Consider the following 20,176-nt stretch of genomic DNA (forward strand, 5'->3'; position numbering starts at 1 on the left):
TAGTACCATCTTTCCAAGGCCTAGTGTTCATAAATTCAAAGCACCAGCATCTCTTGCTTGCCTGCATTATCTTTGTTGTTTCTCCTGGGAGCGTTTGTTTTAGTGTCTTGGCTCGGCAAGTTCAGTGGGTTTATTTTTGACTGAGATGAACGCAAAAGGTTTTGTTTTGAGTCCAGTTCCTTTTGTTGCAGGGCATGACGAGGAATATGGTCAATTTTTTTTTTGTGAATTTGTTTTAAAAAGGATTTTTTTTTTTGTCCTACAGCCTTGAATTCTATTATTTAATTTATTACCAATATCCTGAAGTTTAACTTCCCTTTCAGTTAGTTTTTTTTCCCAAACAGTGTGGATGAATTCTAGTATGACCATTTTCTTTTGTTTGCACAGGTAAACATCATTCCAGTTATTGCAAAGGCAGACACCATCGCCAAAAACGAGCTTCATAAATTTAAAATCAAGATAATGGGTGAACTGGTTAGCAATGGTGTACAGATCTATCAGTTTCCAATAGATGATGAAACCGTAGCAAAAATTAATTCAACCATGAACGTAAGTAATTTCATGCAAACCGTACTAGTGTTTAAAGCTATACTGAATTAAAGTGCATCAACCATTGAAGAAAACGTATAACTGTTCCAGTATTTGAATTTATAGTTGGGAGGGAAATCTTAGTAATTTGACTACATGGCACAAAAATACCTGCCCACTTTGAGCACTGCTTAACTAATTTGACTGGTTGAGCAAAATGTTCTGTCTTATCAAAGCATTATTTGTCAAATGTTAGCTTAAATACTTAAAAGTAATTTATATTTTAATATTTCTGTTAAACTTCAGCTATAGGTTGCACGTTGTTCCAAAATAAAACATGGCAGTGCTGGTGAGCCATCTAATTTTAAAAGGAATTTTAGTGCTCTTGTGTTGAATACAAATAGATTATCACACCCTAGAAGACTGTTCCTTTGCAGCTAGCTAGAATGCAGAGTTTTTTTATCTTGAAATTTAGGGCCATCTACCATTCGCTGTTATTGGAAGTACAGAGGAAGTGAAAGTTGGGAACAAAATGGTTAAAGCTCGGCAGTATCCCTGGGGAGTCGTACAAGGTAAGAACAGAAAAAAATTGCAAATAATCAAAAGTTTTGGCAAATACAACCTGGGAGAAAGGAAGAAGTTAACTGCATCCCAAGCCATTTAGCTTAATAGCTAAATTTAGCTAACTTTATGATTTGCTAGTTTTTATTTTGGATGTGCTGAAGATGAGATTGGAAGTAGAAGAGAAAGTGAATGCAAATTAAAGAGCAGAGTATTCGTAAACATTCGTAATAAGATAGATGAACTAGTGGCACAAATAGAGAGAAATGGTTTAGATCTAACCACCATTACAGAGACATGGCTACAAGGTGACCAAGGTTGGGAAATAAATATTCCAGGGTAAACAATATTTTGAAAAGACAGGCAGAGTGGGAAAGGAGGAGGAGTAGCCCTGATAGTAAAGGATGACATAAGGACAGTGGTAAGAAAAGATCTTGGCTCAGAACATCAGGAAGTAGAATCAGTATGGGTGGAGATTAGGAATAACATTGGTGGGAGTCGTTTATAGGCCCCTTAACAGTAGTATACCATTGGACAGAGCATTAAGCAGGAAATAGTTGGAGCTTGTAACAAAGGCAATGTGTGGGGGACTTTAATCTTCATACAGACTAGACAAATCAAATTGGCAAAGGTAGTCTGGAAGATGAGTTTGTAGAATGCTTTCGCAACAGATTCCGAGCAATACAAAAAAAGAACAAAGATAATTACAGTACAGGAACAGGCCCTTCGGCCCTCCAAGCCTGCGCCGATCCAGATCCTCTCTCTAAACATGTCGCCTATTTTCTAAGGTTCTGTATCTCTTTTCTTCCTGCCCATTCATGTATCTGTCTAGATATATCTTAAAAGAATCCATCGTGCCCGCATCTACCACCTCAGCTGGCAATGCGTTCCAGGTGCCCACTACCCTCTGCGTAAAGAACTTTCCACGCATATCCCCCCTAAACTTTTCCCCTTTCACTTTGAACTCGTGTCCTCTAGTAATTGAAACCCCCACTCTGGGAAAAAGCCTCTTGCTATCCACCCTGTCTATACCTCTCATGATTTTGTACACCTCAATCAGGTCCCCCCTCAACCTCCGTCTTTCTAATGAAAATAATCCTAATCTGCTCAACCTCTCTTCATAGCTAGCGCCCTCCATACCAGGCAACATCCTTGTGAACCTCCTCTGCACCCTCTCCAAAGCATCCACATCCTTTTGATAATGTGGCGACCAGAACTGTACGCAGTATTCCAAATGTGGCCGAACCAAAGTCCTATACAACTGTAACATGACCTGCCAACTCTTGTACTCAATGCCCCGTCCGATGAAGGAAAGCATGCCGTATGCCTTCTTGACCACTCTATTTACCTGCGTTGCCACCTTCAGGGAACAGTGGACCTGAACACCCAAATCTCTCTGGACATCAATTTTCCCCAGGACTTTTCCATTTACTGTATAGTTCACTCTTGAATTGGATCTTCCAAAATGCATCACCTCGCATTTGCCCTGATTGAACTCCATCTGCCATTTCTCTGCCCAACTCTCCAATCTATCTATATTCTGCTGTATTCTCTGACAGTCCCCTTCACTATCTGCTACTCCACCAATCTTAGTGTCGTCTGCAAACTTGCTAATCAGATCACCTATACTTTCCTCCAAATCATTTATGTATATCACAAACAACAGTGGTCCCAGCACGGATCCCTGTGGAACACCACTGGTCACACGTCTCCATTTTGAGAAACTCCCTTCTACTGCTACTCTCTGTCTCCTGTTGCCCAGCCAGTTCTTTATCCATCGAGCTAGTACACCTTGGACCCCAAGCGCCTTCACTTTCTCCATCAGCCTGCCATGGGGAACCTTATCAAACGCCTTACTGAAGTCCATGTATATGACATCGACAGCCCTTCCCTCATCAATCAACTTTGTCACTTCCTCAAAGAATTCTATTAAGTTGGTAAGACATGACCTTCCCTGCACAAAACCATGTTGCCTATCACTGATGAGCCCATTTTCTTCCAAATGGGAATAGATCCTATCCCTCAGTATCTTCTCCAGCAGCTTCCCTACCACTGACGTCAGGCTCACCGGTCTATAATTACCTGGATTATCCCTGCTACCCTTCTTAAACAAGGGGACAACATTAGCAATTCTCCAGTCCTCCGGGACCTCACCCGTGTTTAAGGATGCTGCAAAGATATCTGTTAAGGCCCCAGCTATTTCCTCTCTCGCTTCCCTCAGTAACCTGGGATAGATCCCATCCGGACCTGGGGACTTGTCCACCTTAATGCCCTTTAGAATACCCAACACTTCCTCCCTCCTTATGCCGACTTGACCTAGAGTAATCAAACATCTGTTCCTAACCTCAACATCCGTCATGTCCCTCTCCTCTGTGAATACCGATGCAAAGTACTCGTTTAGAATCTCACCCATTTTCTCTGAGTCCAAGCATAACATTCCTCCTTTGTCCTTTAGTGGGCCAATCCTTTCTCTAGTTACCCTCTTTCTCCTTATATATGAATAAAAGGCTTTGGGATTTTCCTTAACCCTGTTTGCTAAAGATATTTCATGACCCCTTTTAGCCCTCTTAATTCCTCGTTTCAGATTGGTCCTACATTCCCGATATTCTTTCAAAGCTTCGTCTTTCATCAGCCGCCTAGACCTTATGTATGCTTCCTTTTTCCTCTTAGCTAGTCTCACAATTTCACCTGTCATCCATGGTTCCCTAATCTTGCCATTTCTATCCCTCATTTTCACAGGAACATGTCTCGCCTGCACGCTAATCAACCTCTCTTTAAAAGCCTCCCACATATCACATGTGGATTTACCTTCAAACAGCTGCTCCCAATCTACATTTCCCAGCTCCTGCCGAATTTTGGTATAGTTGGCCTTCCCCCAATTTAGCACTCTTCCTTTAGGACCACTCTCGTCTTTGTCCATGAGTATTTTAAAGCTTACGGAATTGTGATCACTATTCCCAAAGTAGTCCCCTACTGAAAACTTCAACAACCTGGCCGGGCTCATTCCCCAACACCAGGTCCAGTATGGCCCCTTCCCGAGTTGGACTATTTACATACTGCTCTAGAAAACCCTCCTGGATGCTCCTTACAAATTCTGCTCCATCTGGACCTCTAACACTAAGCGAATCCCAGTCAATGTTGGGAAAATTAAAATCTCCTATCACCACCACCCTGTTGCTCCTACATCTTTCCATAATCTGTTTACATATTTGTACCTCTATCTCACGCTCGCTGTTCGGAGGCCTGTAGTACAGCCCCAACATTGTTACCGCACCCTTCCTATTTCTGAGTTCTGTCCATATTGCCTCACTGCTCGAGTCCTCCATAGTGCCCTCCTTCAGCACAGCTGTGATATCCTCTTTGACCAGTAATGCAACTCCTCCACCCCTTTTACCTCCCTCTCTATCCCGCCTGAAGCATCGATATCCTGGGATATTTAGTTGCCAATCATGCCCTTCCCTCAACCAAGTCTCAGTAATAGCAATAACATCATACTCCCAGGTACCAATCCAAGCCCTAAGTTCATCTGCCTTACCAACTACACTTCTTGCATTAAAACAAATGCACCTCAGACCACCAGTCCCTTTATATTCATCATCTGCTCCCTGCCTGCTCTTCCCCTTAGTCACACTGACTTCATTATCTAGTTCCTTACAGGCTTTTGTTACTACCTCCTTACTGTCAACTGACCTCAATTGGTTCCCATCCCCCTGCCACATTAGTTTAAACCCTCCCCAACAGCGTTAGCAAAAGCACCTCCAAGGACATTGGTTCCAGTTCGGCCCAGGTGTAGACCGTCCAATTTGTAATAGTCCCACCTCCCCCAGAACCGGTCCCAATGTCCCAAAAATCTGAACCCCTCCTTCCTGCACCATCTCTCAAGCCACGCATTCATCCTGACTATTCTTTCATTTTTACTCTGACTATCACGTGGCACTGGTAGTAATCCTGAGATTACTACCTTTGAGGTCCTACTTTTTAACTTGGCTCCTAACTCCCTAAACTCTGCTTGTAGGACCTCATCCCGTTTTTTACCTATATCATTAGTGCCTATGTGCACAATGACAACTGGCTGTTCACCCTCCCCCTTTAGAATGTTCTGCAGCCGATCTGAGACGTCCCTGACCCGTGCACCTGGGAGGCAACATACCATTCGGGAGCCTCGTTTTCGACCACAGAACCGCCTATCTACTCCCCTTACAATCGAATCCCCTACGACTATAGCCCTTCCACTCTTTTTCCCGCCCTTCTGAACAGCAGAGCCAGCCACGGTGCCATGGACCTGGCTACTGCTGCCTTCCCCTGGTGAGCCATCTCCCTCAACAGTATCCAAAACGGTATACTTGTTTTGGAGGGAGATGACCGCAGGGGACTCCTGCGCTGCCTTCCTGCTCTTTCTCTGCCTTTTGGTCACCCATTCCCTTTCTCCCTCAGCAATCCTAATCTGCGGTGTGACCAATTCACTAAACGTGCTATCCACTACCTCCTCAGCATCGCGCATGCTCCAAAGTGAGTCCATCCGCAGCTCGAGAGCCGTCATGCGGTCTAACAAGAGCTGCAGCTGGACACACTTCCTGCACGTGAAGGAGCCAGGGTCATCAGCCATGTCCCTGAGCTCCCACATTGAGCAAGAGGAGCATGATACGGGTCTGAGATCTCCTGCCATTTTTAATCTTAAGTTTAAACTTAGTTAAATGAAAAAGGAACGAAAAGTTTTTACCAATCACAATAAAACCAGAGAAATCGAAAAAGCCTTACCTTATAAACACCCCACCGAGTCCTTTTTTTTGGTTAGAGGAGGAGGGCGGGTGGGAGACACTACAAGTGTGGTGTCTCGGGTTCAGAAACCGCCCAAATATATAGTGTTTTACTTACCCAGCAGCCCCCTGGCCTCCGCCGAAAAACAAAAGGAAATTAAATTTACTTTCAAACTGACTTTTCCAGCTGCTCACTCGCTCACACGCTGCTCCCGAAAAAGCTGCTGCACTGAAAGGAAAGTTATTTTAAACCGCCCAAATATATAGTGTTTTACTTACCCAGCAGCCCCCTGGCCTCCGCCGAAAAACAAAAGGAAATTAAATTTACTTTCAAACTGACTTTTCCAGCTGCTCACTCGCTCACACGCTGCTCCCGAAAAAGCTGCTGCACTGAATACGTTATGGAACCAACTAAGGATAAGGCTATTTTAGCTCTAGTATTGTGTAATGAGGCAGCTTTGATTTTATTGGAAAAGATCCTCTGGGGGAACAAGTGATTATAATACAATTGAATTCCATATTAATTTGGAAAGCAACATGCTCCAATTCCCAACAAGATTCTCAAAGCCAATGACGTTGGTAGGAGGGTAGAGCTGGCTAAGGTTGATTGGGTAAATGGACTAAAAAGTGTGGCAGTAAATAAACAGTGGGAAACATTAAAAGAAACTATTCAAAATGTTTGAAAATACATTCCATTAAAAAAAATACTCACTAAGAAAGATCCATCCATGGCTTGATAGGGAAATTAAGGATTGTATTTGGTTAAATCTCGTAAACTTCGAACCGTTCTAGTAAATCTCTTCTGCACCCTCTCAAGGACCCTCACATCCTTCCTGAAGTGTGATGACCAGAACTGGACGCAATACTCCAATTGAGACCTAACCAGAGCTGCAGAGAGATCTAGACAAGTTATGTGGGTGGGCAACAAGGTGGCAGATGGGATATATGGGGCTGAATTTTACTGGCCCCTCAACACTGCGAAGGGGGCTGGTAAAATTCTGCGGGGCGAGGGCCCCCCGCCACCTGGCGGAGGGCCTTTCATTAGCATATATAAAGTAACATTAAACATATGTAAATAAACTTACCTGCAGGCGGCGGTCGTCCCACGCCGATATTATGGCTGGCGTTCATGCTTTGTGCGCCTTCGGAACGCCACATGGAGTTCCGAGGCGAGAACCTGGCGGTGGGGGGAGGAATAAAATTTTCAGGGCGAGAGGGGTGGGAGAGCAGGGAAAACAGATGTTGTTGGTTGTGTGGATGGTGGGAAGGGGTTAGAGGCCAGAAGGTTGGGGGGGAAAGTTCGGGAAGGGAATAATGTTTTTTCTGACATTAGGTGCCAAGTAAATGACCATTGGGGCGATTGGGGAAGGGTCTCCATCACAGAAATTTTTATTTGATAAACTTTCCCAATACTACCACTTTAAATATTAAAATTGTATGGAAGGGCTTAAAGCCCTTTAAAAATGGTGGCGGCGCCTGCGCCGGAAGCCGTTGCTGGGGACGCAGTGACCGCCCCCTTATGTCATTGGGGCGGTTGCTCCGCCCCCTCTATTTAAATAAGCCCCCGCGCGTAATATCATTGGGGCTTAGGGACGGTGCATCCGCGCGGGATGCATGCCGCCATTAGAGTGCGCCGCCGCGAACTGTGGCACACTCTTAAAATTCAGCCCATAATGTGGGGTCGTGTGAGGTTATTCGCTGTGGTAATAAAAACAGAAAAACAGAATTTTTTTAAAAGGCGTGAAAATTATAAATGTTAAAGTTCAGAGAGATTTGGTTATATTTGTACAAGGAACACCGAAAGCATGCAGGTGCGGCAAGCAGTTAGGAAGGCTAATGGCACGTTGGCCTTTATTGTGAGAGGATTGGAGTACAGGAATAAACAAGTCTTGCTACAATTGTATAGGGTTTTGGAGAGATGACACTTGGAGTACTGTGTGCAGTTTTGGTCTCCATAATTAAGGAAGTATAGAATTGCATTGGTGGCAATATAGCAAAGGTTCACTAGATTGGTTCCTGGGATGAGAGGCTGAGTAAATTGGGCCAATATTCTCGAGTTTAGAAAAATGAGAGGTGATCTCATTGAAACATACAAGATTCTGAAGGGGCTTGACAGGGTAGACACTGAGAGGTTGTTTCCCCTGGATGTGGAATCTGGAACATGGAGACACAGTCTCAGGATAAGGGGTTGATCATTTACGACTGAGACGAGAAATTTCTTCACTCAAAGGGTTGTGAATCTTTGGAATTGTCCACCTCAGGGTTGTGGATGCTCCATTGTTGAGTATATTCTAAGGGAATCAAGGAATATATATGGGTGTTCTATTCCAGGAAGCCAGTTGGTGAAGGATAAAACTGGACCCAGTCTTTACACGCTATTATAAGCATTTATTTACACAGTTACAGATTACAAGCAAGCATCTCCGAACCCAGCCACCACAGTTGCAGTCTATGCGTATTTATCGGGGTATAAGTGTTTCTGCAGTTAATGTCCACCACCTGCCTAGAAATAAACCATTGATATAGAATTAACAATGGGGAGCAAGCAGGAAAGTGGAGTTGAGGCAGAAGATCAGCCATGATTCTACTGAATAGCAGAGCAGGCTCAAGGGGCCGTATGGTCCTCATTATTTTTTGTGTTTACACATTATAGGCATGGAACTTTCTAGTAATCCACTCTCTAGTTGACAAAGCCACTTATGCTGGGCTTATTTTTTTCAGGCTTTTGCATAGTATGTTGGGTAGGATTAGCTATCATGCTTTTGTTCCCTCAAATTTTAGCTACATTGTCCTGGGGATCCCTCAATTTAAGTTTGAAAAGTCAACTATTCCCAGACCTTTGCCTGCACTACTACGTGTGCATTTTATTATGAGGGTAACACTCTGTCCAAAATATTCTACAATTTGAACTCTTTGTCTGTCATGGATAATCCACAACAAAGAAGTCAGCTGGGCAATATGTTGCCAGGTCTCCATGGGTGCTGCTCTAAAATTGGTTACTAAGAGATGAAAGCCCCCTTTAGTGTGCAAAGTCAGCAAGAAGACTTTATAGAATAGTTACAGTACAGAAGAAGGCCATTTGGCTTGTCATGTCTATGCTGGCTCTTTGCAAGAGCAATTTAGCTAGTCCCACTCTCCTGCCTTTTCCCTGTAGCCCTGCAATTTTTTTTTAGGTGGTTATCTAATTCCCTTTTGAAAGCCACGGTTGAATTTGCCCCCACCACACCCTTAGGCAGTGCACTCCAGATACTAACCACCTGCTGTGTTTAAAAAAAAAAAAAAACGGTTTTCCTTATGTCACCTTTGGTTCTTTTACCATTCACCTTAAATCAGTATCCTCTGGTTCTCGATCTTTACACCAATGGGAATAATTTCTCCCCATCTACTGTGTCCTGACCCTTCATGATTTTGAACATCTCGATAAAATCTCCTCTTAACCTTTCCTTCTCTAAGGAGAACAGCCCCAGCTTCTCCAATCTATCCATGTAACTGACTTCCCTCGTCCCTGGAACCATTCTGGTAAATCTTTTCTGCACCCTTTCTCATGCCTTCACATCCTTCCTAAAGTGCAGTGCCTGGAACTGGACACAATATTCCAGTTGAGGCTGAACCCATGTTTTATAAAGGTTCACAATAATCTTGCTTTTGTACTCCTATGCCCCTATTTATAAAGCCCAGGATCCTGTATACTTTATTAATCGTTTTCTCAATCTGCGCTGCCACGTTCAATAATTTGTGCACATATACCCCCAGCTGCCTCTGCTCCTGCACTCGCTTTAGAATTGTATTGTCATGCTCATGAGAAGTACAATGATGCAAATACAGAAACAAGCTGAAGAGTCATGACATTAAATTTTAAAATCACCACCTATCAACATCCTGGGGGTTACCATTGACCAGAAACTGAACTGGAGTAGCCATATAAATACCATGGCTACAAGAGCAAGTCAGAGGCTAGGAATCCTGCAGTGAGTAACTCACCTCCTGACTCCCCAAAGCAAGTCCACCATCTACAAGGCACAAGTCAGGAGTGTGATGGAATATTCTCCACTTGTCAGGCTGGGTGCAGCTCCAAAACCTTCAAGAAGCTCCACACCAAGCAGGACAAAGCAGCCTGCTTGATCGGCACCCCATCTACAAACATTCACTCCTTCCACCGCCGACGCACAGTGACAGCAGTGTGTACCATCTACAAGATGCACTGCAGCAATGCACCAAGGCTCCTTAGGCAGCACCTTCCAAACCCGCAACCTCTACCACCTAGAAGGACAAGGGCAGCAGATGCATGGGAACACCACCACCTGCAAGTTCCCCTCCAAGTCACACACCATCCTGACTTGGAACTATATCGCCATTCCTTGACTGGCTGGGTCAAAATCCTGGAACTCCCTTCCTAACAGCACTGTAGGTGTACCTACCCCACATGGACTGCAGCGGTTCAAGAAGGGAGCTCACCACCACCTTCTCGAGGGCAATTAGGGATGGGCAATAAATGCTGGCCTAGCCAGTGACCCCCACAACCCAGGAACGAATATAAAAAACAAAACGGAGGACAAATTGCGTGACCCATACCACCTCCTGCATTAAAATACACATCCATGCCTACTAGAACTAAAACCAATTAACCCTGTCTACATGGAAATGTAGCTTGTCATACATGGATGTGAGCGATATGCATAACGAGCTAAAACCAAGACATTCCACACTCTACATCTCCAGTTACCCTTCATCACAATCGAGTGTGAACAGCCCTCATAGCCCCATTTTGATAATATCAGGAACTAATACCTAAATCACATGGGCAAAGCTGGCACTTAATGAGTTTACCTTTAAAGGTAATTGTTTTGAAGAACAAAGGAGTTTTTCCAATTCAGTCATCAATTCATCAACATCAGACTGACTTCTGCAACCACATGGTCAACATTGAAAGCCATTTTTAATTACAGCATAAGGCTCAGAGTGACCAATTCCAGCTAACATTTGAACCCTGCTGAGACAAGTTGAAAGCTAACTGCAGTAGAGAAAAGAGAGTGCCTTTAAAACAACTCCACCTGTGAAAACTGAACGAAAAATATCAGCACTGTCTTCAAACTGAAGTGAGCCACCAGATGTCTTCAGCAAACAGGCCTGCAACTTTAAAACTTACCTTCCATGAGGATCCCACAGGTTTTTTTTTTCCTTTAAACAACAGACTTTTACACCATGGACTCGTAACACCTCTTACCCTTTACCTTCTGTCTTGCATGTGTTTGAGAGTAATTGTATGCATAGGTGGTTTTGTGAACATTTCGGTTGATTAATAAATATTTAATCTTCTGTTTTACGAGAAAACGTGTCACTCTGTTTATTTGCCAAGCAAAACATGGGGGCTGAAACACTGATTTAAGCAAAAACACTCGTCAGTTGAGAGGTGAACAGTGGAAATCAGTCATGCCATCACCCACCAGGTCATAACAATTGGGGGCTCGTCTGGGATTTGTGAAACATCAGATTAAACATTGACCTCTTATAAATTGACCTCTAAAACTGTAGAAAATTAAACAAACAGGTTTTCTCATTCATTTTTTCTCTACGGTGCTAGAAAAAAAAGTCATGGCCGCATTTAATGCTAAGGAACTTGTAGAGCAGGGAAACTTATCCCATGCCAATTAAATATTGAAGATTTTGATTAGATTAGAGATACAGCACTGAAACAGGCCCTTCGGCCCACTGAGTCTGTGCCGACCATCAACCACCCATTTTTATACTAATCCCATATTCCTACCAAACATCCCCACCTGTCCCTATATTTCCCTACTACCTACCTATACTAGTGACAATTTATAATGGCCAATTTACCTAACAACCTGCAAGTCTTTTGGCTTGTGGGAGGAAACCGGAGCACCCGGAGAAAACCCACGCAGACACAGGGAGAACTTGCAAACTCCACACAGGCAGTACCCAGAATTGAACCCGGGTCCCTGGAGCTGTGAGGCTGCGGTGCTAACCACTGCGCCGCCCCAAAAACCCTAGCTGCCCAAGTGGGAGTCACTTACAAGCAAAAGGCAAAGAAACCTGAAATAGTGAAGAATTTAACTAGCCATTTTAACCTTGCCCCCAAACCAGAAGAAGTAAGCATGGAATCTGAGTCTTTAAAAAAAAAAAACTAGCTAGAATGCAGTTGAAAAGAGAGGAACTGCAGTTTCAAAATGAGAGTACCAGTTGAAAAGAGGAGGAAGTATAATTGCAGAGGGAAAGACAAAGAGAGACAGCAGCGAAAAGGTTGAGTTAGAAGGGCTGCAAACACAGGATGAGAATGCCGCCAGCAATTCAAACAGTATTCCCAATCCAGAACAGAACTTTGACATTACGCGACACTCAAGACGAGTGTCAACATTTAATGAGGAGGAGGTTGAGTCTTATTTTATCTCATTTGAAAAATTAGCTAATAGACTAAAATAGCGAAAAGAGCATTGGACTATCCGCCTGCATGGCAAATTAGTGGGTAGAGCTTGTAAAGCTTTATCTCTATTCTCAGAAGAGAGTTCTTCTGACTACGGACAAACCAAAACAGCAGTTCTGAATGCATGTGAGTTAGTACCCAAAGCCTATCAACAGAAATTCAGAAATGTTAGGAAAAGACCTGCCCAGAATATCATTGAAATTTCAATCGCTGGATACGATCTCAAGCTAGAACCTTACTATGTAAATTTGAGAAAAGATTGGATAGGCTGGGGTTGTTTTTAGAACAGAGGAGGCTAAGGGGAGATTTGATTGAAATGTACAAAATTGTGAGGGCCTATTTACCTTCACAGAGGTCAGTGACTAGGGCGAATAGATTTAAAGTGATTGGTAGAAAGATTAGTGGGGCGATGAGGAAATACTTTTTCATCCTGAGAGTGGTAGGGATCTGAAACTCACTGCCTGAAAGGGTAGTAGAGGTAGAAACTGTCCACTCATTTGAAAGGTGTCTGGAAATGCACCTCAAGCGCCGTAACCTGCAGGCTACAATCCAAATGCTGGAAGGTGAGATTAGGCTGGATGGCTCGTTTTGTAGCCGGCGCAGATACGATGGACCAAGTGGCCTCTTTCTGTGCCCCTCTGATCTTTCTACCAATCTCTTTAAATCAATGCCCCCGAGTAAACTTCTTCTGATTCTATTAGATTTTTAAAATATTATTCCAGTTAATAAAATAACCCACATTGAGGAGCAGAGAATGACAAGGGTGAGAGAAGGCACTGCAGCAACGCACCAAGGCTCCTTAGACAGCACCTGACAAACCCGCAACCTCTACCATCCAGAAGGACAAGGGTAGCAGATGCATGGGAACACCACCACCACCTGCAAGTTCCCCTCCAAGCCGCACACCATCCTGACTTGGAACTATATCGCCGTTGCTTGACTGTCACTGGGTCAAAATCCTGACGACTATGAGCTTACTCATAAACTCTTTTCACAGGGTATATCCTTCCAAAATAATTCCCAGAAGTTGGGAAAGCGATTGAGATGGACTGTTAGTGACAGGAAATAAAAAGTGAGAATGTAAGAAGCCCTCCACCAGTACGGGAAGCAAATGCGGAGGGCAGGAATATATACCACAGACTTGTGTGTTCCCAATGCAGTAAAGCAGGGCATATGAAAGTTAAAGGAAAAGCCAATTAATTTTGTAGGAGTGCACAAGGCTAGCCAAGAAAAGGGTGCCCAATCTGGTAGTAAGGCACACCCGCTGTGGCCCTAACCATGGAAAGGAACCTCGAAAAAAACACTGCCGCAGGTATAACAGAAGTAGGGAAAAGTCCTGAAGGTTATCAGGATTTTATGATAAAAGGAAAAGTGTCCCAATATCCCTCTAGAGAGACAGGCAAACCCATTGTTCTGCTTCAAGGCATAGGGACTACTCAATCCCTCATGCTGGGAATTGAAATGACCTTACCACCAGAAAGCTTGCTAAAAGCAAAGGTTTATTTAGAGATACAGCACTGAAACGGGCCCTTCGGCCCACCGAGTCTGTGCTGACCATCAACCACCCATTTATACTAATCCTACACTAATCCCATATTCCTACCACATCCCCACCTTCCCTAACCACCTACCTATACTAGGGGCAATTTATAATGGCCAATTTACCTATCAACCTGCAAGTCTTTGGCTGTGGGAGGAAACCGGAGCACCCGGCGAAAACCCACGCAGACACAGGGAGAACTTGCAAACTCCACACAGGCAGTACCCAGAATTGAACCCGAGTCGCTGGAGCTGTGAGACTGCGGTGTTAACCACTGCGCCACTGTGCCGTTCTGATGAAAGGGATTGAGGGAGGATACATGTCTGCACCCATGTATTGGGTCCACTTGCAGTGTGACCTCACTTCTGGACTGGTTAGTGTTGGGATTTTTCCTAGTCTACCTGTGGCTGGAATAGACTTGTTACTCAGCAATGATTTGGCTGGAGGTAACGTGGTAGTAGCCCCAGTGGTCGTAGACCAGCTAAATGAGGCCAGTGAGGTGAAACAAATAGAGGAGGAAGTCCCTGGAATCTTTCCTGTGTGTGTAGTAACCAAGTCCATGGTCAAGCAAGCTCCCCCCGAGAGAACTGAGCCAGGAAATCAGTCAGATGCCCCAGAGGGCTGAAATGTTTTTGGAGATGTTATTCTTTCATGGGATATGTTGTCGCTGGCAAAGCCAGCATTTGTTGCCCATCCCTAATTGCCCTTGATAACTGAGTGGCTTGATAGGCTGTTTTCGAGGGCAGTTAAGAGTCAACCACATTGCTGTGGGCCTGGAGACACATGTAGGCCAGACCAGGTAAGGACGGCAGATGGGTTTTTACAACAATCGATGATCGTTTCATGCATTGCTGAGGCTAGCTTTCAGTTCCAGATTTTTAAATTAATTAATTGAATTTAAATTCCACCAGCTGCTATGGTGGGATTTGACCTGTGTACCCATGGCATTATCTTGGGTCTCTAGGTTACAAGTTTAGTGACATTACCACTACGCCACCATTTCCCCACAGTAGACTCTCCTTAATTGAAGCCCAGCAAGCACTGGCACATTCACAGAGCTTTGTCTCCAAGTTTAAACTCATGGACTGCAGCCTTCGTATCTGAGAGGGTTTGAGGTGTTCCTTTGCTACTGCACAGGCTTGGAAAAGTCTTTTCCAGAAGGTAGACACATAATTTAGTAATGAGGTCTCTCTCTTTGATCTAGAAACTTTTTTTTGATTAACTTTAGGGTGCCTCTCACCTTATGTCTGAAAATCAATTTGAAGGGGCTAAAACTTAAGGATTCATTGGGGGAATCCCTGGTAGCAAACAGCAAGAAAATTACTCCTTTGTCCTTTCAACATATGCTACACATGTTCACAGTAGTAATTAAGATATACATCTTTCATCTTCCAAGCAATTTCATGCTAATGGAGTCTGCATGCATTCTACTACACTGGTGTTTTACAATGTACATCCAGACCATTGACAATCATTCAACAAAGCAATTCTACAGCTTACACACTCTGATTTCCTATTATTGTAGGGGTTTTCACAACAATATGCTCGGAGCATAGTCTTTAGGGTCTGGTGGTACCTTTTCAGGGCCCCTTGTGGTTGTGGGTGATGCGCTGAAGATTTCAGCTGGTCAATACCAAGACTTTGTATGATCTCCTGGAACATTCGGGACATGAAATTGGTTCCCTGATCAGACTTTATTTCTCTGGGGAGTCTGTATTGGGCAAAAATTGGGTTAACCCCTCGACTACAGCTTTGGCAGTAATTGCCCTCATGGTTATGGCTTCTGGGAATTGGACGGCCACATCTAAGATGGTTAAAAGGTATGGATAACCTGACCTGGTTTTGGGTAGGGGTCCCACAGAATTGATTAGAACTCTACTGAAAGGTTCCTCAAAAGCAGGAATGGGGATCAGTGGAGCAGGTTTGATTGCAGGTTGTGGTTTCCCAACAACTTGGCAGGCTTGGTAGGTCAGACAAATTTTGAACCACATTTTTGTGGATTTGTAGCCAGTTAAAGTGTTGGCTAATCCGTGCCCGACTCTTTCTGATGCCCACGTGCCCAGCCATAGCGATTTCATGGGCAATTAGCAGAATCTCCCTCTGATATTTAGGGGGGGATACTACAATTTGGTGAACTACTGTTCACTCCATGGATCGCTGTGGGGGTCTCCACTTTTTCATTAGGATTTCATTTTTAAAATAGTAACGCTCCGGCAGTTTTTCTACCTCTGCCTCAGAATAGGCTGTCTTTGTTATCCTTTTTAAATCTGGGTCTGCCTGCTGGACTGTATACCTCCCCTAAATCTCCAAAAAATGTTTCAGCCTGCCAGACCTCAGTCATCTGACTGAATTGCTGGCTCAGCTCTCTTTGGGGGAGCTTGCTTGGCCATGGACCTGGTTACTACACAGGCAGGAAAGATTCCAGGGACCACCTCCTCTATTTGTTCCATCTCTCTGGCCTCATTTGGCTGGGTCTAAGACCACTGGGGCTACTACCATCTTACCCCTAGCCAAATCATTGCTGAATTGCATTACGACCGAGGCTGGAAGAGTGCACATTTGTCAGTTCTGAAAAAGGGTCACTGAACTGAAATGTTAACTCTGCTTCTCTCTCCACAGATGCTACCAGACCTGCTGAGTATTTCCCACATTTCTTGTTTTTATTATGGAAGGGTGCACTATCTGTCTTTAGTTACACTTCTCCACGGGTCACAACATATATTTAAATGTTTTCCCAGTTACAGATATGGCCAATTATATACTCTTTTTGTTTCAGAATAAAATACACCAACCAGGTTTCTTTAATAAACAACATTATTAATTTATTATAAAACAAAACTTATTCAGGAAAGATGCAAAGCATTATCTCTCATTGAAATATGAAAGTTCCTTTTTAAAATTAGCCACACACGCTTGCGTACATACACACAAACCGGTTAAAGAAAAAAATAAAGAAGTTTTCTCTGCAGAGATCTTTTCAGAAAAAAAAAGACAAAGAAAGTACTTTGGCCAAATACTTGTTAATTCTTGAAGGAAAAGGCGAAGATATGGAATGATATCAGTTGTCAGTTTATTCTTGCGACCCAAATACAGCTAGAAGGCAGTCACTGGGATCTTTCTAGAGTAATCCTTTTCACGTGGCGTTGAGGATTAATCTGTCAGGCTTTTCAAGAGAAATGTGGCATCAGGGATTTTAGCTCACACACTGGATTTTTCAGGGTTTTCCAAAGAAAAGATGAAATGGTCTTTAGCAGGCTGACCTCCAACTGACTCAAAACAGTATTCAAAAATGAAACCCACTGTTGACCACCATAAATCTTGACGTCACTTCTCAGTAAACAACTCCCATCGTCAGAAGGCACCTGCTGTTTACTGAGCTGAACACATGTGACATCCAGTAAATTTTTTTAACAGAAAGCTGAAAAACAGTTCCAGCATCTATAGAATCATTTCAGTCCTCCATTGAATCCATCTCCACAATTCTAAAATAAGAGTCCTTAAAATTTTTTTTAAATGGAAGCACTTTCATAACAATAGCAAGTTTATTCCGGTCACAGGTAGACTAGGGAGAATCCCTACAGTAACCAGTCCAGAAACAAGGTTACACTGCAAGTGGACCCGATGCAGGGGTTCAGAAAGGTATCATCCCTCAATCCATTTTAACAGAACCTTCGCTTTTAGCAAGCTCTGTGGTGGTATGGTTGTTTCTTTTCCCAACATGAGGGATTGAGTGGCCCCTGTGTCTTGAAGTAGGTCAGTGGGTTTTCCTGTCTCTCTAGAAAGGTCTGAGGACACTTTTCCCTTTAAAACAAAATCCTCATAACCTTCTGCCGCACCTACAGCGGTATTCTTTGTGGGGTTTCCTTATCGTGGTTAGGGCCACAGGCGGGTCTGCCTTGCCACCTGCTTGGGTACCCTTTTCTTGGTTAGCCTTGTGCACTCCTACAAAATTAATTGGCTTTCCCTTTAACTTCCAGCAGTCAGCTCTCACATGCCCTGTGTTACTGCAATGGGAACAGACAGGTCTATGGTATATATTTCCTGCCCTCTGCATTTTCTTCCCTTACTGGTGGAGGGCTTCTTGCATACTCACCTTTTTGTTTCCCTATCACTAGCACTCTTTTATTGCTTTCCCATTTTCTATCCTTTCCGCACTGCTAGGAATTATTATTATTGAGGGATTTTCCCTGTGAGAAGGCTTTATGATGAATAAGCTCATAGTTGTCTGTCATGGCGACGGTATCTCTCACCCTTGTAATTCTTTGCTCCTCAGTATGGGTTCTTATGTTAATTGGGATGCTTTTTAAAATTCCGCTAATTTTTTTTAGCTGTTTCCAACGATTAAAAAAATTATTAAATTTGGATTTAATGAATGATTACAAGGTTGCTATCATTCTTTGAATTTTAAGGAATGTTCCTCATTATTCTTTAGAAAGTTGAAACTAAAGTGTAATTTTTGGTATTAGGATGATTTTTTTTTTTTAATTTGAGGGAGAAATAAATTTTGTGTCCACAAATATGTAATTTATTTTCAAGACATTTTAAAATGAATCAAAATTAACACTTCAAATTTGTCTCAGTTGAAAATGAGAACCACAGTGACTTTGTGAAGCTGCGAGAGATGCTTGTTTGTGTGAACATGGAAGACTTGAGAGAGCAGACCCACACACGGCATTATGAGCTGTATCGTCGCTGCAAATTAGAAGAGATGGGATTCAAAGACACAGACCCAAATAACAAGCCAGTCAGGTACGAATAGTACTGAACAAGTATAATGTGAAGCAGCAATAACAATATTCTGTAACTGACCATGGTGCATTATTCCCCCTTGTCCTCTCTGCAACACCTTCATTGCAGTTATTCATAATATCCACCTCTAACATCTGTTATGTCCAGCTCAGTAGGACTACCTTTGCTTGATTTGATTCATGGCTATGTGATCATAACCAAAACATTTCCAACAATAGCTTCCCTTATATCCCATGTCACCTGGAGTTATTCAAGGATCCACCCTAGGTCCCCTTCTCATCCCTATTTTTATGCTGTTCCTTGGTGACATCTTCTGCAGACACTGGGTCAGCTTCTACGTGCATGCTCAGGACAAACAGATCTACCTCTCCACTGCCTCTGTGCTATCAGACTGCTTATCCAACATCCAGTCTTAGATGAGCTACAATTTCCTCTGACTAAACATTGTGAAGATCGAATTTTACACTCCAGCACAAAATCTGTAGCTACAAACTCCCAATTCCTTCCCTGGCCACTGTCTCATGTTGAACCAAATGACATCATGTTTAATCCCAAGTTGAATTTCTAACTCCATGTCCTCTCCATCATAAAAAGCACCTAGTTCCACCTCTGACGTGGTTTTGCCTTTGTTCCTACATCAGCCCTGCTAGCACTAAAATCCTTATTTATGCCCTTGTTACCTTTTTACTCCGTAACACCAGCATTTACTTGGCCAGCCTTCTATCTTCTAACCACATAAACCTCAGCTCATCAAAAACTCTGCTTCCCATATCTATCTACACCAAGTCCTGCTAATCCACCACCCCTGTCCTCGCTGACCTATTTTGGCTCCTGGTCTCCCAAAACCTCATTTAAACTTTTTCATCCTATGTTTAAATCCCTTCATGGCATTGCTCCTTCCTACCCTGTCACCTCTTTTCCTCTGACTCTTTCTTTGTATATCCTGTCTCCTTTAGTCCTACCATTGGCAGCTGTACTTTCAATCATCTAAGCCTAATACACTCGAATTCCCTCTCTCAACTCCTCTGCATCTCTCCCGCTCTTCCTTTCCTAAGATCCAACATTTTGAAGATTTTAGTCACTCCTCCTAATCTCTCCTTTTGGTTTTATATCAGTTTTTCTATGTTAAAGGCATTATATAAATGCAAATTGCTGCTGCACTTTCGTCAGAACATCTTTTGAACAACTGGGATACATCAATAGGGCATGGAGAATGTAGAAAAGGAAATATTCCAGTACTCTTTTATTGAATACTTTAAAGTTTAATACTGTTTAGTAAATTTGGAAAAATCTTACTAGTTTCAAATCCCATGCCATTATGGATCATTTCTGTAGTTTGATTAATTAACCCATAACCATTTCACAATGAATTGTGTGTGTGCGTGCGCACGTGTTTTGTAATGGGTGGTTTCAGGTGTGGTCAGGGGTTAAAACCCCAAAAGTGCTGGCAGGTCAGGAACCCAACATGATTCCATTCATTTTTCCGGCTCTAACCAGCATGCGTTGGAGGTGAGCGGGAAACCCCTGTGGAGCTGTTGGATAATCAACTTCACTATTTAATTGGTCAATTAGTTGTGGGTTTAACCCAGGATTCTGACC

At 43.2% G+C, this 20,176-nt stretch overlaps 1 protein-coding gene across 3 annotated transcripts in view; it reads left to right on the forward strand.

Moving 5' to 3' along the window:
• septin10 (septin 10) overlaps positions 1-20,176 on the forward strand; it is a 130,049-nt gene that overhangs the window by 88,904 nt on the left and 20,969 nt on the right. For all 3 annotated transcript variants that reach the window (XM_068033782.1, XM_068033781.1, XM_068033783.1), the window contains exons 6-8: positions 388-549; positions 1,004-1,100; positions 18,409-18,577. In XM_068033782.1, the coding sequence (XP_067889883.1) occupies positions 388-549; positions 1,004-1,100; positions 18,409-18,577 (428 nt within the window). The remainder of the gene's footprint in view (positions 1-387; positions 550-1,003; positions 1,101-18,408; positions 18,578-20,176) is intronic.

The sequence above is a fragment of the Heterodontus francisci genome, chromosome 6 (genome assembly GCF_036365525.1).
Source record: "Heterodontus francisci isolate sHetFra1 chromosome 6, sHetFra1.hap1, whole genome shotgun sequence".
Taxonomy (NCBI): Eukaryota; Metazoa; Chordata; class Chondrichthyes; order Heterodontiformes; family Heterodontidae; genus Heterodontus; species Heterodontus francisci.